This window comes from Lactuca serriola, chromosome 8 (genome assembly GCF_051521515.1).
Source record: "Lactuca serriola cultivar US96UC23 chromosome 8, Lser_US96UC23_V15, whole genome shotgun sequence".
Lineage (NCBI taxonomy): Eukaryota > Viridiplantae > Streptophyta > Magnoliopsida > Asterales > Asteraceae > Lactuca > Lactuca serriola.
The window spans coordinates 81304631-81331326 of NC_136415.1; the positions used below are offsets into that span (position 1 = coordinate 81304631).

A 26696-nucleotide genomic window follows, 5' to 3' on the forward strand; every position below is an offset into this window, starting at 1 on the left:
TGAGGCCATATGGGATTAGTATTATTCTTGTGTTTCACTTTGCATGTTTTGACTTCCTGAATAATTTAATTGGTTCTGAACAGTCAAATTATTCAAACGGGCCACAGTCGTTCATATGTTGGAAGTAGATATGAATGAAGACTGTCATGAATTGGTGTGTGGATTGTCTAAAGTGTGTTAGACATAAGCAAAGGTTTGCTGCAACGTTCATGAGTGCTTATGAATATGATTTTGAGCATTGGATTAAACCCACGCTTACTTGAATCACTTCATGAATTTTATCATGAGTGATTGGTGAGACGATAATATCTTATATTCTTGAAACCGAGATGTGTGAGTTGTATCTTGCGAATCGGTTGCACATTGATAATATGTAAACGCACCAGTAACTTGGTGTTATAAAACATATTGTTGTGTGTGATTCGGTAAGTGAGTGCAAGCAAGAATTGACTCAAGGTTTATCCGTTCCTTTTATTCAAAGTAGGATAAAAGCGATATCTTTGGGCCCCTCAATGATTTAGTGATGGCACCTAAGTGCTTGGCCAAGCCGGGACTAAGTTGATGTGTTCAATTGTAGTCTGTTGTCAGTCATCATAAATCGGAAGTCGGGCAATAGTATAGAGAGAATGATTAGAATTCATGTCTCATATCTATACGATATCTAGAATGGAGGAATATATGATCCCTTATCTAAAGGACACGCGTATCTGATAAGATCAGAGTTGACAACGGCTTTTGAAAGCTACGATTGCAGATCAGGATCTGAAGTCATGCGTAGAATAGTCATTAGACTTATCCAAGTGGGAGACTGTTGGATTAGTGTCTAAGTCCATAACTATTTTGGTATGTACTTGACCCGATGGTGCATGGTCCTTTTGGGTTGTCTTCACCAAAGCAACTTGATAGGATGAATTATGGAGAGAGAGGATTAATTATGATTTATTAATATATTATGAGAATAATATATTAAAGGAGAAATCATATTGTTTAATTAATATTAGTCAAGAATTAATTGATAATTAATTTTGTGGCTAAAAGAGATTAATTAAACTTAAGGGACTATAATTGTAATTATAAGATAATTGCAATTGGGCTATGGATTACCTTATAATATAAGGTTGGACGAATTCTATGGGAAACCCATTAGAAATCATCCAAGGCTTATTAAAGAAGGGGTTCATGGGCTGCTTAGGGCTTAAGCAGTCAGTTTAGGGTTTCGTAGTTCAAAACCCTAATAGCCTATATCTATTTAAAGGACCCTTAAGCCCCAAAAACGTGGTGAATAAGATCCTTAGGGTTTCCACACGTTTTGGGCAGCCTCCTTCTCTTATCTTCTTCATCCTCTTGCTCTTGGTGTTTGTGAACCATTAGAGGAGTGACATTTGTGACTCTAAGCTTTCTAAAGTCATTACAAGAAGGATTTGAGATTGTTATTGCTACATAACAATCAAGGTATGATCTAAACCCTAATTCATATATTATATTGTTTATCATATGCTAGATCTAGGGTTTAAAGTCTTGGTTGAATTGCATGTACAACAGAGAAACCTAGATCCAAGCATTAGGGTTTGTATGAGCACATAGGATGTTTTTATAGCTAAAACCCATCAATTTTAGGGTTTGGTTGGAGAAATATTGATGAGATCTTGGTGCATGAGTTAGATCTTGAGTTGAAACTCCAGATCTGAGTTCTATGTGGATCATTGATGCAGAAAGCCTTTCTAGTTGTTATGCAAAAGCCATTCCCCATGAGTTAAGTTCCTTTCTAGCTTGGTTTTTCGAGTAATGGGGCATGAAGCACGTAAAGGTAGCAACTTTATGTTGCTAATGGACTCTAGAGACCCAGATCTATTGTTTGGAGCGAAGGAGTAGCTCTGAATCTCTCGATTTTGGACATACACGTATGAACTTGACGAGTCTGGGAGATGACTCGGCGAATTGGGCCAGGGTTTTAGGCTTGAGTTGCGTAGTAACTCGGCAAGTCACATAGGTGACTTGGCGAGTCGTATGATGATGAGCTTGGACTCGGCGAGTTGAAGAACAACTCGGCGAGTCTGATAAAGATTGCCATGGACTCGGCGAGTCACAAGCAGAACCTTCAACCTTTTCTGGTTAAGACTTAGAGCAGTGAGTTGGGTGGTGATTCAGCGAGTTGGTCAGGATGAGACTCGGAGATTGTTGAACTCGACGAGTCATGGGATGACTCGGCGAGTAGAGTCAATCAGAAGTTTGACTTTGACTGAGGACTTTGACTTTAACCTTCAGGGGTATTATGGTAATTTGGATATCTATGTCAATGGTTATTGATGGATATAGGTGTTGGAGTTTGAGGCAGTGCTTCAGGATTGTGCTCTCGTGATTCGGTTCGGCAGTTGCAAGGTGAGTTATCCTCACTATATCAATAGGGTCTAAGGCACCAAGGGCGGCCCTTTTAGTTGTTATCATGGTTACAGTATGCTACATGTGGTTATGATATGTTAGATCGGTATCCGGATAGACAGTATGTTGTCATGCTCTTATGATCCGTTAGGATTGGTATGTTAGTGACCTGGTTAGGTTGGTGTTTTGGTTATGAGAGATTACTATGATCGATGATCTGTGAGATAGTTATATCTGATATCTGTACGTGTACTGTTTGATGTGCTTATTGATCTGTTTAGATCAGTGTCCTGGTAATTAGGATAGTATTATGTTAGTGACCTGGTTTAGGTCGGTATCCTGGTATATAGGATGATGCTATGTTAGTGGCCGGTTAGGTCGGTATCCTGGTTAGGATGTTGCTATGCTTTATGATCTTCTAGATTGATTTATTTGTCTATGGACTGTCATGTGATTACCTGTTATATGTGCACATGGTTATTTGCTTGATGTTTGGGTTGAGGTAGTCCTGCTTTGTGCTGAAGGTCAACATACCCTACAAGCGGTCCGGATAGATTGTAGGCCCGTATGGCGGTCCAGTCATACCGAAGGCTCGGGATAGATCCAGATAGACTGAGGGCCCGGTGCGGGCGGTCCAGTCATACTGTAGACTCAGAGAGTGGACCAGGTGGACTGAAGGCCTGTTGAGGGCGGACTAGTCACACTGCAGACTTGAGAGGCTTGGTTGTTCTGTATTGTGATATGATATGATATGATTATGGTTGTATGTGGTTGGTATTTTGGGGGAAACTCGCTAAGCTTTCAGGTTTACAGTTTCGGTTTATTGTTTCAGGTACATCAGGAGATCGTGGCAAGGCAAAGGCGTGATCGTACCGCTTCTCATATTCATGATTTTGTGATTTGGTTCTGGAAATACTCTGATGTTTAAACTATTTTGAAAACAGGTTGTATAACTTAATGGTTTTTTGAATGGGTTAAAATGTTTTAAATTGACTTGAATTTTATGGGTGTTACACTAGTTTGACTGAGTTGGTCAGAGTTTGACTGATTTTGATCAAGGTTGACCGAATGTCAAGTTATTTGGTTGAGTTGACTTAACTCGCCTCGGTAAGAGGTCGAGTCCGAGTAATCACCCAAGTTGGCCGAGTTTTACAACACTGGTTAAATGTAAGCTGAAACCAAGTATTTTCATTACCAAATAACAAATGACTTAATGTATTAAGAACTTGATCAATTTAACTCATAAATATCACTTTTCTTCATATTAAGCTCATAAGAAGAGTTTTAAGGGTTTGTTCTTCAATCAAACCCCTTCAAGCACTTAATGACTCAAGAAATTTACTGGAAATAATAATTTACATCAACCCCACTGATGGATGGTTATACGATGGTCTTATGGTGGTCATTAGATGCACAAAAATATTCTCAAATACAACTAGAGATTTGAATGAAAAAATTTCAACATACGAACAACATGGTCGATTAATTGTACTCAAAGGATCTCACCACCACCTAAATGACATTATGGTGGTGGTGGGGATGCTCATAGGAAAACTCCACCACTGTTGTGCGATAGTGGCAGTTGGTGGTGGTGTGTGACATTTTTGAGAGAAAAAAAAAAGATTGTACCCCCAAGGCTCCTTAGTAGTAAGAAACTACAACTTCACCCTCTTCACCTCTCTTCCTTCTACTTCTTGCGTGGAAAACCGACAGCCGACAATGAATTCTAACGATGTCAAAGTGAACTGATGGTGTCTTGAGAGGAGGCCCAAAAACCGTTACCCCTTTCTCACCTTTATAAACTGGTAGGGGTGCACCTCATAGGCTAGGGTTTGGCTTAATTGGTAAAATGGTGCACCTATTAAGGCCTATGAGACAAAAGCCCTTGTTCAAAAAATTAATACTTTTGACCCCTAACTTTCAGATTTGGAAAAAATGGTCCCTCTAGACAAGAACCTCTACAAAATAAGTATTTAATTAACCATTTTAGTCCATAAATAATATTTTATTAATTATTTTTATCTATTTATATATTTTTTAATTAACATTAACTATATTATTATTATTATTTTATTCTTATTATTATTAATTCCTAATTACTTTTATGCTTGTAAAAAATATACGATGTGTTACAAAATATGATCAAATAACAAGATACATTATAGATAAAGAAAGACATGGGAATAAAAAGAACTTTTATTCCAATATTTGTGATGAAATCATCAAACTTTACAATACATAATATTCACTATTTATACTAAACAAAGAAGATGAAAGGTCACGTATGATATGAATGCACATTATAGTGGTGCATAACCACACTCATAAAACTCATAATAATGTTTGCTATAATGTTCACTAATTATGGAGAGTAATGGGGGATATGGAGAATCCAATAGTCATTCACTAAATAATAATTCATAACACTCCCCCTTGAATGACGATTGTATCATGCCTCATTAAAACCTTAATCGGTAAAACCATTTATTAAGGAAAAAGAGTACATGATTAATAATAGATATATGAAACAATTGCCTCGTTAAAAACCTTGCTAAGAAAACCCAGTGGGAAAAACATAGCTAAGGAAAAGAGTACAATATGTTTCCAACTCCCCCTGATTAGTACATCACTTGATTTTCTTGAAGCACCGCATAGCAATGTTTCATATCATCTTTTCAAATTTCGATGTAGGAAGTACTTTAGTAAACCAATCAGGAAAGTTGTTACTGGATTGAATTTTCTAGATGTTGATGTCACACTCTTTTTGAAGATCATGAGTGAAAAAAAACTTTGGTGATATATGCTTGGTTCTATCTCCTTTGATAAATCATTCCTTGAATGGAGCTATATAAGTTGTATTATCTTCATATAGTATGGTTGGAACATTCCTGTTAGAAGTTAGACCATAATTCTTGCAAATATGTTGAGTTAAAATTCTTAACCAAATACATTCATGACTTGCCTTATAAATTGCTATAATCTCTGCATGGTTAGAATAAGCAGCAACTAAAGTTTGTTTAACAAAATGACAAGAATTTACGTTACCTCCACAAGTGAATAAATAACATGTTTGGGATCGAGCTTTGTGTGGATTAGATAAAAATCCAGCATCTGCATAACTAATTAACTTCACATTTTGTGAATTTGATTAGTATAAATTCATATTAATTGTACCTCGAAGATATCAAAGAATGTGTTTGACTCTATTCCAGTATCTTCATGTTGGACAAGAACTATATATTGCTAATAAGTTTACGACAAAAGATTTATCAGGTCTTGTATTAATAGTAAGATATAATAGTGCATCAATAGCACTAAGATATAGTTCTTCGGGAACAAGAAGATTTTCATGTTTTTTATGATGCTGAAGTTGGTCATTTTTGGCATCTAATTGCCTTACCACCTTCGGGTTACTCATGGATGTGAGTTATTCATATAAAACCTTTTTAGCACCTCTTCTAGATATTAATGTACAAAAAGTCCATTTTTGTGTGCTTAATTTAAAGACCCAAATAGAATTTCATCTTACCAAGATCATTCATTTCAAAAATTTCTTTCAAACAAGAAGTGACCTTTTCTAATTCTCTAGGAATTCCAATTATGTTCAAATCATCTACAATAACATCAATTATGATAAATTCTTATTTGGATCTTTTTATGAATACACACAGGCTTAATGGATTATTTTTGTAGCACTCTTTCAACAGAAATGTACTAAAACAATTGAAGCACATACGGCCAGATTGTTTCAATCTATACAAAGATTTATTTAATTTTACCAAATATACTTCACGAGAATTAGAAGTTTGTGCTTCTGGGACCTTAAACCCTTCTGGGATTTTCCTATAAATATCATTTTCAAGTGAATCATATAAATAGGCGTTAAATACATCCATTAGATACATCTCCAGTTTTGCATATGTTGTTAAACATATAAAATAACTGAATGTGATTGCAACAACTACTGGAGAATACGTTTCTTCATAATCAATTTCGGGTCTTTGGGTAAAACCTTGTGAACAAGTATTGCTTTATATCCCACAACTTGATTTTTCTCGTTTCTTTTGTGCATAAATACACATTCGTGTCCCATTGTTCTTACTCTGTTTGGTGTACGGACTACAGGTCCAAAAACTTTTCGTTGAGTAATAGAATTAAGCTCTTTATTTATTTCATCTTTCCATTTTGGTCAATATTTTCTATTCATACATTTCTCAATAGATTTAGGTTCAAGATCCTCATTTTCTTTATTATTGCGCGCGGAACATGATATGAAAAATTATCGTCGACGTCTATCTTATTTCGGTTCCATCTTATTCCTATCATGACATAATTTATTGAGATCTCATCATTTTCGTTTTTTCAGGTACCTTATTTTCTTTTGTTATGTCATTGGGCTCTTCTAGAACTTCATTAATCTTTTCAAGAGATTCTGTTTTGTCTTTTGGACCATCAATTATATTTGCTTCATTTCATTTTCGAGGATTTTTATCTTTGGAACCGGCTGATCTTCCACGCTTCAGGCGTGCCTAAGATTCATTTGCAGTTGTATTTTTTTTGCTTCCTTCTGGGATATCAATTCTAACTGGAGTAAGTATAGCTGGTACATGAGACTTTGTTACTCACTTAGGGTCAGTAAATGCTTCTGGCAATTGATTTGCTACATTTTGTAAAGGAATTATCTTTTTTATTTCAAGATCACATTGACTTGAACGAGGATCTAAAACTGAAAGTGACAATTCCTTTCAAGAGATTTTATTTTCCAGCTTCTTTATTTCTCCCCCTAATGTTGGAAAATATGATTCATCAAAATAATAATCATCAAATATAGTTGTAAATAAATCTCCAGTTGATGATTTTAAATATTTTACTATAGATGGGGATTCATATCCAACATAAATTCTCATTCTTCTTGAGGACCCATTTTTGTGAAGTGAGGTGGAGAAATGGGTACATAAATTATACATCCAAACATCCTTGGATGGTAATAATTGGTTCCTGACCGCAATCCAGTTGAATAGGGAAGAACTCATGATAACTAGTTGTTATTATGCATATAAGTGATGTTGCATGTAAAATTTCATGCCCTTATGTTGATTAGGAAGTTTATAATGCATTAGTAATGGTCTTGCAATTAATTAAAGGTGTTTGATTAACGACTCAGCTAAACCATTTTATGTATGAACATATGCAACATGATGTTCGATAGTTGTTCTAATTGACATGGAATAATCATTAAAAGCTTATGATGTAAATTCTCCAACATTGTCAAGTCAAATGTTCATAATTGGGTAATCGGGAAAATGTGCCCTTAGGCAAATTATTTATGCAAGTAATCTTGCAAAAACAAAATTATGACTAGAAACAAGCACACATGTGACCATCTAGTTGATGCGTCAATTAAAACCATAAAATGTCTAAATGGTCCACATAGTGTTGGATGAATTAGTCCATATATATTCTCTTGAATTCTTTGTAAGAAATTAAGACTTTCATACCCAACTTTGTTCAATGATGGATTGGAAATTAATTTTCCTTGAGAGCATGCAACACAATTCATTATCTTGAAAAATCTTTTGGTTTTTCAAGGAATGACCACTTGAAGTTTCATTTATTCTACATACCATAATTGATCCGGGATGACCCAACCGGTAATGTCAAACTATGAAGGTAATATCATACCTTTTTTATTTTCAATAACATGAATCATTGTAATATTTTCAATAGCATGAATCATTGTAATATTTGTATAGTACCATCCGGAGGACAATACAGGTAATTTTTCCAAAAAACTTTTCTTATCCGATATCATTTTTGTAATGTTGAGATAATTTTTATTACCATCATTAGTTGTTTCAATAGGATATCCGTTAGACCGAATATCCTTAAAACTTAATAAATTTCTTGGTGATTTTAATAAAAATAATGCATCACCAATTGTAATTATTGTCACTTGTGGTAATACTATATTCGCTCTTCTAGAGCCTTCAATCTTGGTGATTTAGACGAAAATACTGCATCACTAATTTTTAATTTGTGTCCCTTGTTGTAATATTATATTCGCTCTTCCGGAGCCTTCAATCATTTTTGCATTACCTGTTATTATATTAACATTTGTTTCTCTAATTGATAAGTAAGCAAAATACTTTTCATTATTAAAAATGCTATGTGTTATTGCATTGTCTGCAAGAAATGTATCTTCATTATTTCTTTTGCGAATATCATTTTTCATTACCTGTTATTATATTAACATTTGCTTCTCTAATTGATAAGTAAGCAAAATACTTTTCATTATTAAAAATGCTATGTGTTATTGCATTGTCTGCAAGAAATATATCTTCATTATTTCTTTTGCGAATATCCATGTTTCTTTTCAATAAATAAATAAAACATAAGAAACATTCGACTTAGAGAAATAAATTCATATTTTATTAATTTGGGAAGATTGTGACGACATCATTTCTCATGAAACGAATATGACATAAAAACATAATAAATGTCATGAAACAAAACTATACATTATTCTTTCATCACCATCCATAAGATCACTTGTCCCTTCTGGGTAGACAAGAAAATCGACAACATCCAAATGTCTCATTTATGGTTGATCTTTGTAAAAATTATTTTGAAAAAAAATTGTATTGATATTTTATTTTTCTTTAGATTTTAGAGAAACTTGATAAAGATCAATAAAATGCTTTGGAGAGCGGTGACAAAGAGATAAGTTTGATAAAGATCAACAAAATGCTTTGGTAGGCGGCATGTATAAGACCAATGAACGGTCATTCCACATCGGTGACAAATATTTTCAACTTTCTTTTTTTTCTTGACCAATTTTATCATTAGGATGTAGATTTTTGCTATTTTCCAACTTCTGGTGGTTGCTTGTAATCTTGTTATTTTTTTTTATGATAATAATCTCCACGACCTCGATTATACCCATGACTATTATGACTATATGATGTTGCATTCACTGCAGGGAATGCATTAGAACCGGTCGGGATTGATTGGTGATTTTTCATCAATAACTTTTTTTTTGTTTAGCCACAAGAAGACATGAGATTAATTCATATTTATTTTAAACCTTTCTCATGATATTGCTACTGCAGGAGCATGTTATTAGTATGAAAACTAGAGAAAGTTTTCTCTAGCATGGTTTTCCATAATGAAGATAGAAATCAAAATAAAGACTTGTATGTTAAGGAATTGTTAGTTAAGAAATTCCATAAAATAAGTTGTAAGCATTATACATGTAAAATTATAAAAAATACATACCTGAAAATGACAAGAACAATAAGGAGTTAGAGCTATATGGTAGAGTCGTGCTGATAACGTGTTATAAAATATGATCAAATAACAAGATACATTATAAAAAGAACTTTTATTCCAATATTTGTGATGAAATCATCAAACTTTACAATACATAATATTCACTATTTATACTAAACAAAGAAGATGAAAGGTCACGTATGATATGAATGCACATTATAGTGGTGCATAACCATACTCATAAAACTCATAATAATGTTTGCTATAATGTTCACTAATTATGGAGAGTAATGAGGGATATGGAGAATCCAATAGTCATTCACTAAATAATAATTCATAACACGATGATTTTAAAAGAATAACAAAAGATATGATGTTACAATATGGAACCGATAGGTTTCTAAGAAAGTTAATGTTTTCTTGTGGAGAAGCCTTTGGAATAGACGTCCAACTCTACTTCTTAAAAATAAAATAGGTGATTGAATTAATTGTGTTTACTATGTGGTGAGTTATTTAATGGTTTTAAAATTCACATGTGTTTCGTGAGACTCAACACAATACCATAATAGACACTATTAAAGATTTGTTTTTTTTTAACGTTTTAAAAGTAGAAACTGAAAAACTTCAACTAGTTTTTTTTTAGCTTATTGCTAGTTTGGATACATGGATATTTAGCTGTTAAAAAAAAGACTTATGTGTGCATAGTAATTATGTGAGGGATGTGTTTAGCTTGCGTATTGTGGAGAGAGTGTGTTAATAAACTGAAATTGAAATTGAAATTGTTCTTTCGATACACAAAAAAAACTTTTGAGTTTTAGTTTATGTTTTATTCATAATGTACGACGACCATTGACCCGATGTACCCTTGCTTTCTTGTGTGGTTTGGATGACTTATTGACTTTTAATATACTTTAGTGGATATAAATTAGAAGGGGTTATGTGTCATTCCTTTTGAGTTGAGTTGAAACAGTTAAACCAAATGAACATAAATTAAAACTAAAAAGGTTCACACAAAATAATTTTTTTAAGTTAATGAAGTTGTAGAAAATTCCACTTCAACATAAATGTCTACATGACAGATGATGTGGAAGCTCATATGGCAACATGACCTGTCACATTTGCAAATCAAAATCATCGCGCTTCTAGTTTCTATATTACCTAAATCGGAAAGAAAAATGCAAGTTGATTGCTAGTTGTAAGTAAGAAATAAAGTATGTCTCCTATTTGATAAAAATGACAAATTTGGTTGCTATCTGACTTAATTTGTTCTTTACTCATTAGGTCAAATCTAGTTTAAATCTGTATTTACACATGACTTTGATCTCATAATTACCAAAAGAACCTATAAAACTCAAGCAATTTATCTTATTATAGTATAGTTCCTAATATTTTCAAGTACAAAGAGTTGTAGTCAAATCACAAAGTCACACACCATGAGACTTATTAAAGTACAACTTTAACATATGTAAAGGACCCTTACATTAATTGCATAAAAGTCAATTTTCCAAGGCATTTAACTACATCAACTTGACATATTCACAAGCATCACCTAATGAAAGTGACTCATTAAAAGAACCAACTTGCTTCCTATCCATACATCCAATCATATCCCAACCATCTGTTTATTTTATTTTTTCACATTTCTATAATAGCTAACAATTAAAAACATTTCTCAAATACGAAACAATATTGTACAACAACTTAATTATACCTCATAGGCTCATATTAAAGAGTGTATGGCTCTTTGATTCTTTCTTGTGTCAATTATTTTACCTAATTCCTGTTTCAAATTGAAAATATCTTGCACAATAATGAATACGCATACGGGTCCCACAATCATTATCATTTTTATTTAAAAATACCAAATAATATTTAATACCAGGTGTACCATTAATTAGTAGGCATCATGAGTCACCTAACTATGTATATTTTAGCCGACTTCCAAATAGCAGCCAAAGAATCTTCTGATGTGTTATCTTTCTTCATGGCAATCTACCAAAGAACGAATTTCATTAAGGGCAACATATATATAATTTCCAGATATTAAATCAATTAAATCTCATTTCTAGTAATTAATATTTGGAGTTCAAGAAAGACCAAATGATAACCTTTAACAAGCACTTGAATCTGTCCAAGAAAATGCTTCCACTCTGATAATTAAGATAAGATTCACATGAGAGGATCAGATCTAAAAAAAACTGAGATTAACCCAAAAAAACATATGAATTTAGGAGATGAGAAAGTTAAAATTTTGGTGAAGGGCTAGTGCTTTTCATATTCTGTATCCTGTAAAGGGAAAGAAAACTTGAATTAAGATGATATATAAAACAGTCTATTAGATACACTCTTTTATACAAAATCAGATAGAAGTCAACCAACCAACTTCTAGTAATCAGCATGAAATTTGTCCAAAATCTTCATCATCATCATCATCATCATCATCATCATCATCTGTACCTAGCTACAAAGATCAAGAATAAACGTGTTTTTAAGAACAATGGAAGATCAAGAAGGTGATTATTCATGGATTATGAACCAATAGCAATGTAGAAACAGCTCTCTACTTTGTGGCCTTCAACTTTATAAACCTTCATTTTCGATCATACCAAATTGTTCAGTAAACAATTCTTCCCAGAATTCTTCATCAAGTTCTTTATCATCAAGATCAAAATTAGCTACTTCCTCTTGATTACTTTTGGATCTACCAATTCCCTGCATTTCTAAAGCAAGTGCATCTAACTCAGACATTTCCCACTCTTCTGGTTCATCTTTAATTACCTTTGACCCTTCACCATGGTCAATCATTCGTCTCTTTTTGTTCATAATACTACATTCTTCAAGATCTTTCCTTTTCCCATGGTGCACTAACTTCTGGACAAAATCAGGATTTTGCATTGCTTTTGCTAAAAAACTCATCATCTTTTGCTGCTTCTTTTCAGTTCCTTGTAATCTCATTTCCATGGCTTGAAGGTGGGCCCTAGTATTTTGCTGTTGTTGTTTCAGCCTCACTAATTCCATCATTAAAATCTGTTTGTCACGTCTCAAATGTTTGACTTCACCATCTATTCCAAATTTTCCAACTTCCACACAAGGTTGATTTGTAGCTTGTTGTGAATGCGTCTTTCTTCTTTTAATGTTCTTCAAATTGTCCCTATGCCCCCTCAAAAATCCTTCATTCGCAAACTCCCATATATCAGGATCTATCTTTCTAAAACCCTGCATTAAAAAACCAAAATTTCCGAAACTAACAAGCTTCAACCACATTAGGGATCATAAACTTCTCTAAAGTAAAGCATATGACATATATATGTATCAAACACATGATTAAAGATACATATCTATCGTATAATAAAGAAAGAAAGAAAGATGAAACTTACATAAGTATTGAGCTGTCTAACAAAACTGGAGAAATTGTTGTGCTTGAAGTATCTTGGAAGGAGATTAACAGAGAAAGCATGTGGATCCCATACAACAAAACTTTGACCTCCTCTACTCCAAGAAACAATGTGATCAATACTTTGATCATCCACCATGTCGTATATTTTTGTCAAGAAAGGTGGAGGTCCGACATCGTGTAGACCCTCCATTGGTTGCGGCATATTTATAATCGCAGATTGCTTATTAGAAGGGTATTCTTCCTTAACAACTGGGTAGAAAGGTTCCATGGTGAAATCCACTAAATTATACGACTTTTTTTTATGGGTCAGAGTCTTTTCAATCAAATCTTAAATGGAATCATCAAATGTCGCAGTAACCCTAAAACCCAAAACCTGAAAATTAAAACGAACGCAACTCGAGATAATACTTTTAACAAAGAACAAAGTGAAATAAATCAAGAAAATTGGTTGAGACAAAAGGTCAAACACATAAACTGCATGATAAAAGAGAGAGAAAATCTAACTTTTATAGATTTTGGTTTTTAAGGATCGTTCAGGTAGAAGCAGATGACATGAAAGGAGATTGATGAGAGACAGTTGCACAGAAAACAAATTCTTCAGATGAGTGTTGGGCTTTCTCCTTTCGGAAAGTTCCTTTTTAAAATGGTAAATACATACGCCCATGGTTTCAGCCGCATGAACTTAAAGAAGGTTCTGGAGACTTTTCAACTTGCATATATGAACCACTTTCTCTTTTTCATTTTTTTTAAAAAAGAATTTGTGGGGTTTTATATACTTTTATTATGGTCCAAATATAATTTTAAATAAAACATTCAGGAAAAAATCGGATGGTTGTTTTATTCTTCTATTAGTGGTTGAAATTGATTATTAATCAATTGGTTTTTTTAGCGTTTAGAAAAACTGTTTAAAAAATTAATAGATAAATAAAACTTTTTTTTTTTAAATAAATGACAGCCATCTTATGGAACCGGAGAAAAAAATCTCTCAAATTAATTACATAAAACACATTCAGAAACTTCTCTTCAAATAATATAATTACGACCCATGATGGTTAAATTAATATTTACTTTTAAGTTATATCAATTTAAATATCTTTCTACTTAAATAATAGTTTGATGTAATAAATAGAACATTGTTAAATTTTATGTTAGCCAACCCCTTTATGTTATTGTAATATTCATGCTAAATAAAAATGTTAAATTCTATGGTATTGCCTATACATTCACGACTCACGAGGTACATGTAGGCATACTTTTACTCGTATTTTGTAAATTTATATGTATTAAAAAAATAGAGATAATTTATGAATATATCTATGATATCTTTAAGATAAATGCAAATATGATCAACCTAATATTACGAATTCAACCCAAAAATAAATCTATTGCTTGGAGTTTCATACAATCATTTATATATAAAGTGTTTTGTTATCAACTGATTTTTTTTTTACGATATCAAGTTTTAGAAAAGGTTTCAGTTTTTTTATTATATTCCCAAGGTGTTTGACGTTCCCATAAATATATGTGGTAGGATTAGGAATATCATTTTTTGGATCTTGCGTCCACTGAAAATCTGATTGGTTAGCACATAGAGCCCACTGCCCCACTTATCATTTTGGGACTAAATCCTAGTCACAAAATGCAATTATTTGAAAACTTAATTTTCTTCATAAAATCTTGACATCTTTGTTTCTTCCAATCATATGATATGTCCAAGACGAACTTTATATATATAAGGTGTACACATTTTCTTTTTCCGAGAGGTAGACGTACGAACTACCATGAATATGGCCAGTGACATGGTTCTTAAAGGCATGATTATGATTATATACTAGGAAACTTATTAATCACGTTTTTAATGAATTAATCGGTAAACTATTTTTATATGATTTTAGGCAAAATACGATTTTAATGATATTTTAAGTTTTTAGTTCAATTTCTTTTGTTGCTCATAATAATAGAAGGAATATAACTATTTGATGAATGGAATATTTCATATTAATTATGTAGTAAGTAATTATAATTTTTAAAGCATATATTTATAGTTTGAGCATGTACACTTATTGTTAAATACCCTAGATTGTACATGACATTCATATTTTGTTAAATACCTAGAAATAGGAAGCAAGGATAAAATGGTCATGTATTCATTTAAAATATTACATAGGAAAATATTTATTTCTTTGCGAAAGTGTGTCCATAGGTCCATGAAATCAAGTTGATTACTACCATCATATGCTAAAATTAACAAAACAGATTGATAATAGTCACCTACTTATGAGGTCGATATACTAACCTAAGTAGCCAAATACTTCACCGATTCAAGCATCTCCGGGAGCCCTATCTTTTGAAAGATTTATCGATTTGCTCCCCACTGGCAAATCTTCTATACTTGAAACAATACGTTCCCTCGCAGATGAAGGATAAAGTTAGTCACATCCAATTTTGTCCCAAATCCAAGAACATTCGATATATGCACTGTGTCCTTTGATAGAAAGCAATGGTACAGAAGGTAAACAAATTTCAATAGTTTTCTAATGTTTTTCAACAATTAGTTTCTCTTACCCATAGTAAATTCTTTGTGGTTATTGTAGTTTCTTTTGTTGATGCTCTTTTAAATTCTTAATGAGAAATGATAATATCCCTTTATCTTACACTAAAATAAATAAGTCCATTATCGGTAATGCTATTAGCATCCACAACGAATGTTAGCGGCGACTCAAGCTTGAGTCGTCATTAAAAGTCATTGTCGCTGCTAATAACATCGTCGGTAATGTTTTGGGGACCGAATCCACACGTTCGATTGACAATCTAATCCAACGACGATGGTTCATTTTCGCACAAACTCAATATCGACGATAAATCGTCACCGCTAAAGGTCAAAATTGTCGCCACTAAAGGTGAAAAAAAAAAGACATGGTAATCTTCCATCCACAATGTTTGCCGCTGCTAATGTTTGTTGCCGCTAAAGGGTTAAATGTCGCCGGTAAATGTATCGCATCTAACAAAAAAATGACACTTGCTCTTTCACTTTCTGCTTCTTTCGCTTCTATCTGCCCTCGTTTTTTTTCTTCCCCGTTTCTATCCATCGATGACCGATTCAACCAACAAGGAGATTCCGAAGAAGAGGAACTCCCCATTGTGAGATTACTGACGAAGGGGACAACAATTTCCAGCGACACCTATGCATCTTCGGCGCCGGTAAGGCTTCAACTTCTAATTTCTCTCTCTTTCTCTTCTAACATCAATTTCCGGCTCCATATTGTGATTAATTGAAAAATAATTGTCGATTTCAGTTTTTTTGTGTCCTTTTGTCTTGCTCACTATTTTTTTGTGTCTCTTTGTCTTGGTTACCGCCGGGTACTGTCACCACCGAGGACCACCACCACCACTATATCATCTCTTAAATTCCAGCCACCAGAGGTTCTATTTACTATGAATTTCGAGATTTTATTGCAAAATATGTGTGTTCGTATATATTATGTGGAATTTGGCATGTGTGTATAAATGGTTTATGTATGTGAAAGCATGTGTATTTGGTGTATCTATGTGTATATTATATATATGTGAAAGCATGTGTATTTTGTGTAAGTAAGATACTATTATGTATGTATGTATGTATATTAGATATAAGTATGATGCAATTGTGTATTTTATATATATATATATATATATATATATATATATATATATATATATATATATATATATATATATATATATATATATATGAAAATGTATAGTTGTCTCTATTATGTGCAATTTGACATATTTGTGTATATTTGGTATAATATCTATGTGTATTTTGTATATGTATGTGAATGTATGTATAAATGTCTCTATGATCTCGTGGTCCAAAACATTACAAAAAAAGTATTAAGAAATTTTAATTTACAAAGTTATGATAAATCATCAATATTATTTGTTACTCCATAAGTAATTAATATCTTTTGAATGTAATGTAAAATTACATAATTAAATTAATTATTTTATTATGCTTATTTTTTTCCTTTTCATCTAATTTTTAATAAATAAAATATGCATCGACTTGTTTTCTATTTAAATAAGTCAAAAATTAACATAACTATTTATTATAAATAAATTGAGCCCAATATAGAAAAATTATATCATTTATCTTTGATCTAAATTTGAAATATATATATATATATATATATATATATATATATATATATATATATATATATATATATATATTATTTAAAATAAAAATTGGCGTGTTTCCTCGATCCACAACTAACGACTTCAAATACCATAAGTAACAAAAATATACAAAAGTAAGATCATATAAATAACATAAAAAAAAAACTTTTAAATTCTATTCGTTTATGTGTCTTTTTGTAATAGAAACTTTATTTGGATTCCTAGTTTAACTAGAAATGTTTATTCCTATGTAATGTGTATTTGTAATAAAAGTTGTATTTATACATTTTATAATTTTTCAGACAATGTTGTCAATATGACTCATGTGTTTTGTACACCATGGTTGTTGTTATGGGTCGTGGACATAAGGGCGATCGAGCCGATGACCTACCTCTTCCAAGCGGTAGAGGTGCTGGTCAGCATGAGTATGATGGTAAGTCTTATTATGAAATTTTGTTTACTATTTTTATTTAGTTATTATAAAATACCATTTCTAATAACTTATAATTATATTTGTAGTTGTGTCACACACGAGTATCAGAGGAAAAGCGAAAAACATTAAGCTCGAAAGAGCGATCTTAAACAATAAGGGTGAACGATTGACATGAACTATGATGGGGATATCACATATGATCTCGTACGAGAGGCGAAGGACATGTTTGCACGCAAAATTGGGAAAATAATGTGGCGGATGGTCCCTTTCGATAAAAGAACATTTAGGGGTAAATTATTTATATAAAAATATTTTATATGGTTAATTATAACTAGTTTTTACTTGGCTAACTTTTTTTGTAGACAAAGTTTGATGTGGATCGAATGTCCCGGGATCTAGACGCTACTATGTTGTTAGAGAGTTTTGAAGCGGCTTTGTTAAGAGGTTATCAAGAGCGTAAAACTAATGCAAAATAATATTTTTTGAAATTCGGAGGGTATAAGGATATCCCGAAAGCATTAGCCACCCCCCACATGATATGTAGGTTGATAATTGGAGGAAATAAATTGAGTATTTCCAAACGGATGAACACCTAGCTGCTTCGGAAAGAAACAAAAATGTAACGTCCGGTTCCTGGTATGTGTTTAACTTATAAATTATTCAATTTTATAGAGCAACTCGACGATTTAGAAGCAACTTGTCGATTAGAGATTATAAGCTCCACGTATTTTAAGCGACCTACTCGACGAGTTGGGAGGGCTCAACTCGATGAGTAGGCTGGCATATATGAAACCTTAATTTCTGGGGTTTACACCTTATTTAAACACCTTAACCCCAATGTGTTGGGCTCATTTCCAGCTTCCAAGTCCCTAACCCTAAATCTCGAAACCCTAAAGCTAACGTGAGCCATTTAAGTGTTTTTAGTGTGTGCTTGGAGCCATTGGAAGAAGGAAAAGCTTGAGGGCATAAAAAGGAGCTTATAGATCCAAAATCCTTGCCTCATCCACGACATTTTACTGGTATAAAGCTTAAACCTTGCCTTGTGGTCATTTATATCTCCATTTTGAATTTCCTTGCTTCCTTTTGGTCCAAATGATATGATTCTTAGGATTTGGACGTCCTAAGTGGAGAACACTTTAGATATAGGGTCTTGAGGAATTTTCATGGCATAAAGGTGCCAACTTTATGGCCATGGAAGTCCCATGCAACCTTTAGACCATCGTTTTGGTCTTTTGAAGCTTCTAATGGCTATGTATGTGGATGAAGTTTAAGACTTTACGTGATCATTTAGCCCTTAGATTCTAGATCTATGACCTCATGGTCTATCTTGTAGTTTTGGTTGTTTTTGGATCAAGACCTTGGCCTTTTTGGGTTAGGGTTAGAGCTTATTTCTTTTAATGGGTAAAGTTGGAAACTTTACCCTCATAGATGTATTTTCGGCCTAGATCTGGAATATGGGGCTTGGATTTGACGAATAATGACTTAATGACAAGCCTTGCTAAATGTGTATAGATATCCATGTATGTATTATATTTAAAACAATCTCTTACTCATTTTATCCTTACTATAGAAAGGAAGATTAAACAAGCATATACTTGATTATTAGACATGGATTACATATCAATGTTCATGACTCTTAGTCATTAATCAGATTCGAGATCTGATATATCATTTTGGTAGTTGAATGGATTTGTCATAAACCATTAAGTAAACTCATCAATGAGAGATTCCACATTTATTGAATCATAGATGATTTCTACCAATAATGTGAATAGTTTGTGTTTATGAATAGCTATTATTCATGTTTAACAATTTCTTGTTAAAACTAGTGCGAACTTGTGCTACATCAGACTATGGTTCTTGAGCTACTTCAAGTTCCATATGCCTCCCACTTGATTTTTCATCAGAAGCTTTCTTTCTGATAACTTAGCATTCAAAGGAATAAGATAACTTATTATTGTTGGTATCTAAACAACCTTTTAGATTATTCTACAAATATGTATTTAGTATATTTTAGAGTCATAATCTTTAGTCTAACATAGGCTTAAATCCATAAAACATTCAGTGAGATAAGGATGGAGCATTTCCATACAAAATCATATAAAGTGGTTTATCTGCTTATTAATTAGTGTTTGTATTCAAGATATAAATGGTGATTGAAGTATGATCCTAAGAGAATATAGAAGGATATTTCTACTGACTAGAAAGTAAACCATATCAATTAAAGTATAATCCATCCTTTATAATCGGTAAGGCTTTAGATGGTGTTATTGGATTATATCTCAAATTTATATTTGAGAACTTCAACAAAGGTTTCACAATTATATTATAACATGTAAAATACAATTACAACAACTATAGTTGTTAATAAAGTTGATTTGATATTTGGTGTTAAATCTTAGACATTCATTAGAAAAGAAGTCATACATCACAATATATAGTTCCTTAATAATTATCTTCTCTATAGTTTAGTGAAAAAGTCATTAGGAATCTTTTATATATAATTAAGATCCACATATGTCAAATAAACTACATTATTTTCCTTCAAATATCTATTTCTTGAAGTTGGAATATATGTATTTCATTTATATAATAAAGATAACAATGTCGTAGATAAGTTTGATTCAAAACAAGTTTGAATCAAAAGCGATTACATATATAATTTATTTATTTATAATGTTTTGATATTTAATTTATAATTATATTAAGAGATCTATTCTCATAAATAAAAGTTAATCATTTCAGAATATGAATATGATCATTATGAAAAACGATTTAAATAAATAATCAAACATTTAAGTGAAATCAATGAGAAATCTTACATACTTATAAAGCATGCATTTTCCCTTGATTGTCATGCATTTGAAACCTCCCATAATAATTTGCTAAAACCTCATGCATTTGAAACCCCCAAACCTTTTCACCTTCTTAATAATTAATCACACATAATCAATGGTAATTCATATGAGATAATAATTTGCTAAAACCTCATGCATTTGTATGGTATTAGAACATGTTTGAGTTTTTGGGTTTTAGACTTTAGTAAATGGGTAATCCGTTTGATACGTTGGATTTGAAGCTATCTTATTCGAATTACCCAAAACAAGAGATAAATTAACAGTATATGCTCATGCATGTTTTGTACAAGCCCCAATCAAAATACAATATATCATGATCATATAATTAAGTATCTTTTATTCCATTTTTGGTTTTATAACAAAAGTTTGTTTACGTGGCGAAGAAAGAAAACTTGAAGATGAATATTTAGGTTGGATGTTTATATAAGATTTGTTTTAAATATATATTATAGATATAAATACACAAATTTGTGTCAAATACAGCCCATCACAAATTTAATGTTATAAACTACAATAAAACTCGAAGTGGTTTTCCAAATATAATGCTTATACTATAATATAATATATTAGAATAATACCATATAGTAGACGAATCTCACATGTTGTGCAGAAATTTACTTGCATAGATAATATATTATAATTATATTTCATTTAACATATGTTAGGGTCATTTGGTTATTACATTGTTGTATTAGGCACTATAGTCTCATATATTTTGAATGACTCTTACAAAAATGATGTCTGTAATTTGAATATAACGTAATATCTTATGATGTTTATTGAATGATATTATCTTCGATTGAGCACTTTTTAATTGAAATCAACTTTATTATAGTTCAAAATTTTGGCTCCGTTTTTTCTTTTCATTAGTTCTAGAATATGATTTTTTATATTAACTTAAAATATGTCACTATCTTAAAATAGATTGAGAATGAGATTTTTTTATATTTACTTAAAATACGGCACCATTTTCTATCCAATAGTAAAACTAACAAAAGTCGTTAAATATATACTTTTATGAGGTTCAACATAAATAGACGACCACAAATGAGAATCCATATCTAATCAATCATCAACTAATTAAATTAGATACTAATGTTTACATAAAAATTACATTTAAAATTTTAAACTAATAGTAAAAAAATTTCATTATTTATTATGATAAAAAATTTGTAAATCAAAAAATATACATGCTATTTAATCGCATACAAGTTTTATGTATGGTTTATTCACAATACATTAAACCATATATAACCATATTAAACTACATAATTATCCCACTGCGCAACGCGCGGGCATTCGCCTAGTATATTTATACATACTAAATTAAAACATACATTGTTCCAAAACAAAAAAGTTTTATAATACAAGTACATTATGTTCTAAGCATAAACTATAAACTAAAATCTGGGAGTGAAGTTTCAATTGCCATGTGCTAAGCTGGTTACTCTTCATGAATATCTACAAGCAATGTAAAAATATTATGTTAAAAATTTAAGTACCTATTACTTTAGTGTTATATGAAAAGTGTAAGTTCTATCTAATAGATACCAAAAGTACTAGTTTCTCCAAACTTTCATTTTTGACAAAGGAGCAGTTCCTCTTCCAGTATCTTGTTTCTTAACAAAAGTAATAAGATCCATCTTTGTGGGCCTTATTGGATTTCTTAGGCCTAAAGATATTCATTTCGTAAACTATAGGTCTCTTAGATCACACATGGTGACTTTTTTCATCCTACCATTATTCCATTGTTTGAACTAGCTTAAAAACAAAATATCATTGTATTGTTTGAATATTTGCATAACCTGTTATATCATATATATATATATATATATATATATATATATATATATATATATATATATATATATATATATATATATGCATACACACATCTAAATTATCCAAGACTTCCTAAAATTTAGGAATAACTTTTCCTAGTATGATGTTAGAAGTATCTTCATTTACTAGATATCATGTTTAGGTTTATTGCTCAAAGCATGTTGTTTAGGAATAGATCCTTTAAGAGTGTACAATTTTTGGTATCTCAAGACATGAACCTATTTATTGAAATTATATATGTTGAATGTTATTGTTTTTTAGATCATTAAGTAAATGATGATTCATGGTAATGAGATTGAATTATATATATCTACAAAATTTTAACAAAATTCATTTAGTATTTTTGATATTAAATCTTTATTAATTAATATCCTTTTAGTTTCTAAAAACATTAATTATCTAAGTCTAAGATCTAAGTTACAAAAAAAGGTTAGGTGACCTTTATCTCATTCATTTGAATCCAACTAGGTGGATATTCGATATCAATTATATTCTACTATATAATTTCTAGGTTTATGGGATCACCAATAACATAGTTTAATAGACATTTTTGATCTTATTTATGCATCAGATCTCTCTTGCTTAGGTGACCTTTATCACAAAAAATTTATGATCAAATCATTCAATTCGAAAAACTTGTGTAATCGAACTATAACTTGGTTATAGAAATTGCGAATACACCCTGACAATCAAAAGATAACACTAAGTGGTTAGGTGACGTTTATCCCACTAGTGTATCAAGAGATGTGCTAGTGTCTTTCAAAACGGATTACATAAAGTTGATATTTTAAAGGGGTCTTTGATATTTTTATAATTCTAGTTTAAAAAAAACATAATATCATGATTATTGCATGCATCCACTAAGTCATGGTATACTTTTAAAAATCTTATTTTATGTAAAATCACACTTTAACAATGTTCTTTTATAAAACTTGGTTTTACATAATTAACGCGGTCAATTTTTAAAATTAATAGCTAGTATTAAGTTTTACCGTTTGAGCATTTTAGAGCATTTCTAAACCTTTAAATTAAAATTTATTTTATAAAATAAAGTTGGAGTTTGATAAGTTCATAAAATCTCAAGTTTAAACTTATATGGTTTTAATTGATGAAAGTTTTTGTTTGCTACATTTAGCTAGTTTTGAAGCTTGTTTTTTTTTTATAAAAATAATATTCATTGCTCATTTAATTATCATCGTATAACGATGAGATGACAAATGGGTAACAAGTTGCGTCGCTAAGCCTTTTTGTATGGTAAAACTAATTCTTTTAAAGACTACATCCAAAGATCTAGGGGATATAACATTAGTATGCATGATTTATTGTACTCTATTAAGAAGTTCTACCGCATCCGACGCGAGGAAACCAAACGTATCAAATGAAAATGATATGAACACGTGTTGATTTTCCATGCACGATTTCTCATGTTTGGTGACTTTGCATGTAGCTACTTTTAAAGTAGCCTGTCCCGCCGTGAACCCCCAGCCCTCAAGCCCACGAGAGGGGATACCCCTATAAGGTCCACACATGCGTGTTTCCCTCCGGCCCATCCAAAAATGAAAATGTTAATTAGACGGTCTGAGGGTTAACCTGCCTTATGTCGGGTCAGTCAAGAAATTAATAGGTGCTTCTTTCTTAGCGGAAACCCCGACATGCTTAAATATGTCAAACAAAACATCCATAACTATATCGTGCATGTATTTGAACCCCAGGAGTTCATTACAGTGAACTGCATGCTTTCCAAAAGAGTCCAAAAATGCCTTGCGACACACCGGACATATCTCGTCAGCTGGGAATATGGGAATCATGAGTCGATATTTGAGGATAGTATGATACTTCACCAGAGACATATGTTGGCCAAGCCCATCTATAGGGATAACTAGAAGAAAATCTTGAGCATGTGCTACACGTAAGCACTGGAAAATTGCTTCCTGTTGAGCCATCATGTCGAGATGGACTTCCATATCTTGGACAATTTTACGAAAAAGAGCACTCGCCATCGTATTCTGGGATTTAAGGGGGCAGTGTCTTTAGTAGTAAAACTGTTAAGATCAAAATCTGGAAGGTTGTTACGAAGAGATTCCAAGTGTAACGCCCGTGTTTCTAGGCTAGGCATTAATGATGATGTAATAGTCTAGGTTAACCTTTGTAAACCGTTGTGAAATAATAAAAATGTATTATTTTGAGTGTTATCTGTTTTATGCTTAATTGTGTGACTTAAATGAATTAAGAAAAAAAATAAGTGTAATAATAAAATATTAGATAAGCCCGATATTTATGAAGGAAGTTGTAGTGGTTGTGACGAGGATTCCGGATATATATAAAATGCCGAAATCCGAGTTATAAATAATGAGTTATGACATGTCGAAGTTTTGCAAATGAACCGGTACGACATTGCATGATGTAAATACTGAATTTACGATAGAGCAATATTTAGCCTTAGTGATCTAAACAAAAGTCGTATAATACGTTAAACCGAGAGCATGCATAAAAAGAACGTCTAAATCTGACTTCGTATGAGGAAGTTATGATTTTTCGAAGTTTCGACTTAGCAGTATGCAACCCAAAGTTCGAATATGAGATTGAGTGATTTCTAGCCGAGATAATCTAAACGAGAATCGAAGATCTCGTCGATAGTAATGCAACGGTAAAAAGACAGCCGAAAACGGACATCAGATGAAGAAGTTATAAATTTCTAACGGAGTTTTTCTATCCCGGCCTACTAAAAATAAAAATAAAGTCAAAATTAGCCGACGGAGTCTAAACGAGAGTTGTAGAGCATAATCTCACCTACGCATGGATATAAAGAACGTCGAAAACGGAGCTAGTATGCGAAAGATGTGAATTTCTAAAGTTCGGGGCACGAACCGCGACATTGTGTCAGAGTTCACGACGTGAACACTGGGTTCACGACGTAAACTCAATATTGACGTCTCCTGAAGCCTATCAGACCCAAGTTGTGATGACGCACCTGATGATGACTGAACTCACGACGTGAATATTTGAGATTCACGACGTGAATTCAAGATTTCAGCCCTATAAATAGAAATCGAAGGGCAGCCGGCCATGGTTGCTAATTCCCCCCTCTCTCACTCCCGATACCCTCTCTAGCTGTCTTGAAGTACCCCCGAAGCCCTGGTATCATCCCGACACCCAATGCAAGTCCCGAGGCCCCAAATATACCGTGAAATAGAGTTGTCGAGCCGAAACTCTGCCCGCGAGAAGCCGGATTTTTGGAAGATATCCCGGTTTCATCGAAGATTACTACTTTAAGAGCCTAGTGTTGTCCGAGCATTGTCTTATAATGTAAGTGCATAGTCTCTTTCATAAACACGATTTAATACAAATATTGTTGAATGTATTAGGTATACGTTTTGAGTAAGTGTGTAGTTGCTTTCTTCTAACAAATAAATACGAAGTATTTTCCATAAAATATGTGCTATGTGTTTATGTATTATTTGTTAGTGAAATGAGTATTGATTAAATGTTGTATACATGTTTTAAAATCTATATCTATATATATATATATATATATATATATATATATATATATACACTTTTATCTACAAATATGTTGGGTAGAACATGGGTAGATAGTTGATGTGTGATGAAATAAAATGATGAGAGGCCTCGATGCTGTTGTTGATCAAGTTATCTAGCGGAGTATGGATGACGATCACAGACTCTTTCTAGACAGTCCAGTGGAACGCTGGCAGGTTCATAACCTGTAGGTGTTGTAAACGATGTGTTCACCGGTGTACTCTATCCCCCTCATGGTTACCTTTAGGACATCTATTGTTGAGGAAACCCCTTTGAAGTAATGTCCATCCCGATGAAAATTATTAGACTGGGTCGCTTGTGATAGTTGTTGTTTTAGGGACGTAAACCCTGTTCACGGCCGTGAACACTCTTATGGCCGTGATCTTTCCCACACACACACACACACACACACACACACATATATATATATATATATATATATATATATATATATATATATATATATATTACTTCAATTTTTATTCATTTCTCCAAGCTCCAGCCATGAACTACCCATTCTCTCTCAAGGATCATCAAGTGAAGGCTCACTTTTCACTCCAAAACGTAAGCATCTTATCCTTATTCTTGTTTATGCTTGAATCCTTTGATTACACCATTCATTCATCACTTTCATCATCATCTTCATGATCTCCAAGGGTTCACGACCGTGAAACCTTCATAAGGGCCGTGAACCCTTCATATGATCTTGGGCCGTGAACCCTCATTCCTTGGTCGTAAACCCTTCATATGATCATTCTTGGGCCATGAACACATCATGTGTTCTATGACTGTGAACCCTCCCAAGGTCGTGAACACT

General features: G+C 32.3%; 1 protein-coding gene and 1 long non-coding RNA gene across 6 annotated transcripts; one reads left to right on the forward strand and one right to left on the reverse strand.

Moving 5' to 3' along the window:
• Positions 1-11129: 11129 nt before the first annotated feature.
• LOC145066651 (heat stress transcription factor A-7a-like) lies at positions 11130-13737 on the reverse strand. 5 transcript variants are annotated; one of them, XM_079013937.1, is made up of 5 exons: positions 13550-13737; positions 13026-13404; positions 12028-12864; positions 11757-11934; positions 11130-11640 (listed from the first exon to the last, which is right to left on the reverse strand). In XM_079013937.1, the coding sequence occupies exons 2-3, from the start codon at positions 13311-13313 to the stop codon at positions 12229-12231; spliced, it is 924 nt and encodes a 307-aa protein (XP_078870063.1). In that variant the 5' UTR covers positions 13314-13404; positions 13550-13737; the 3' UTR covers positions 11130-11640; positions 11757-11934; positions 12028-12228. The 5 variants fall into 5 exon arrangements, with proteins under 5 accessions (XP_078870063.1, XP_078870062.1, XP_078870065.1 ...); XM_079013936.1 differs by having other exon boundaries at positions 13026-13418; XM_079013939.1 differs by having other exon boundaries at positions 12032-12864; positions 13026-13737.
• Positions 13738-15421: 1684 nt separating this feature from the next.
• Positions 15422-18764, forward strand: LOC145069560 (uncharacterized). The gene is made up of 4 exons (XR_013689554.1): positions 15422-16468; positions 17509-17639; positions 17726-17928; positions 18002-18764. It is a non-coding gene; the product is annotated as an uncharacterized LOC145069560 (long non-coding RNA).
• Positions 18765-26696: the final 7932 nt, after the last annotated feature.

Bases quoted from the DNA above. Each gene is read 5' to 3' on its own strand.
- LOC145066651 (XM_079013937.1), bottom strand. From the start codon at position 13,313: ATGGAACCTTTCTACCCAGTTGTTAAGGAAGAATACCCTTCTAATAAG. The intron at 12,865-13,025 runs GTAAGTTTCATC...TTTTTAATGCAG, and splicing joins TTAGACAGCTCAATACTTAT to GGTTTTAGAAAGATAGATCC.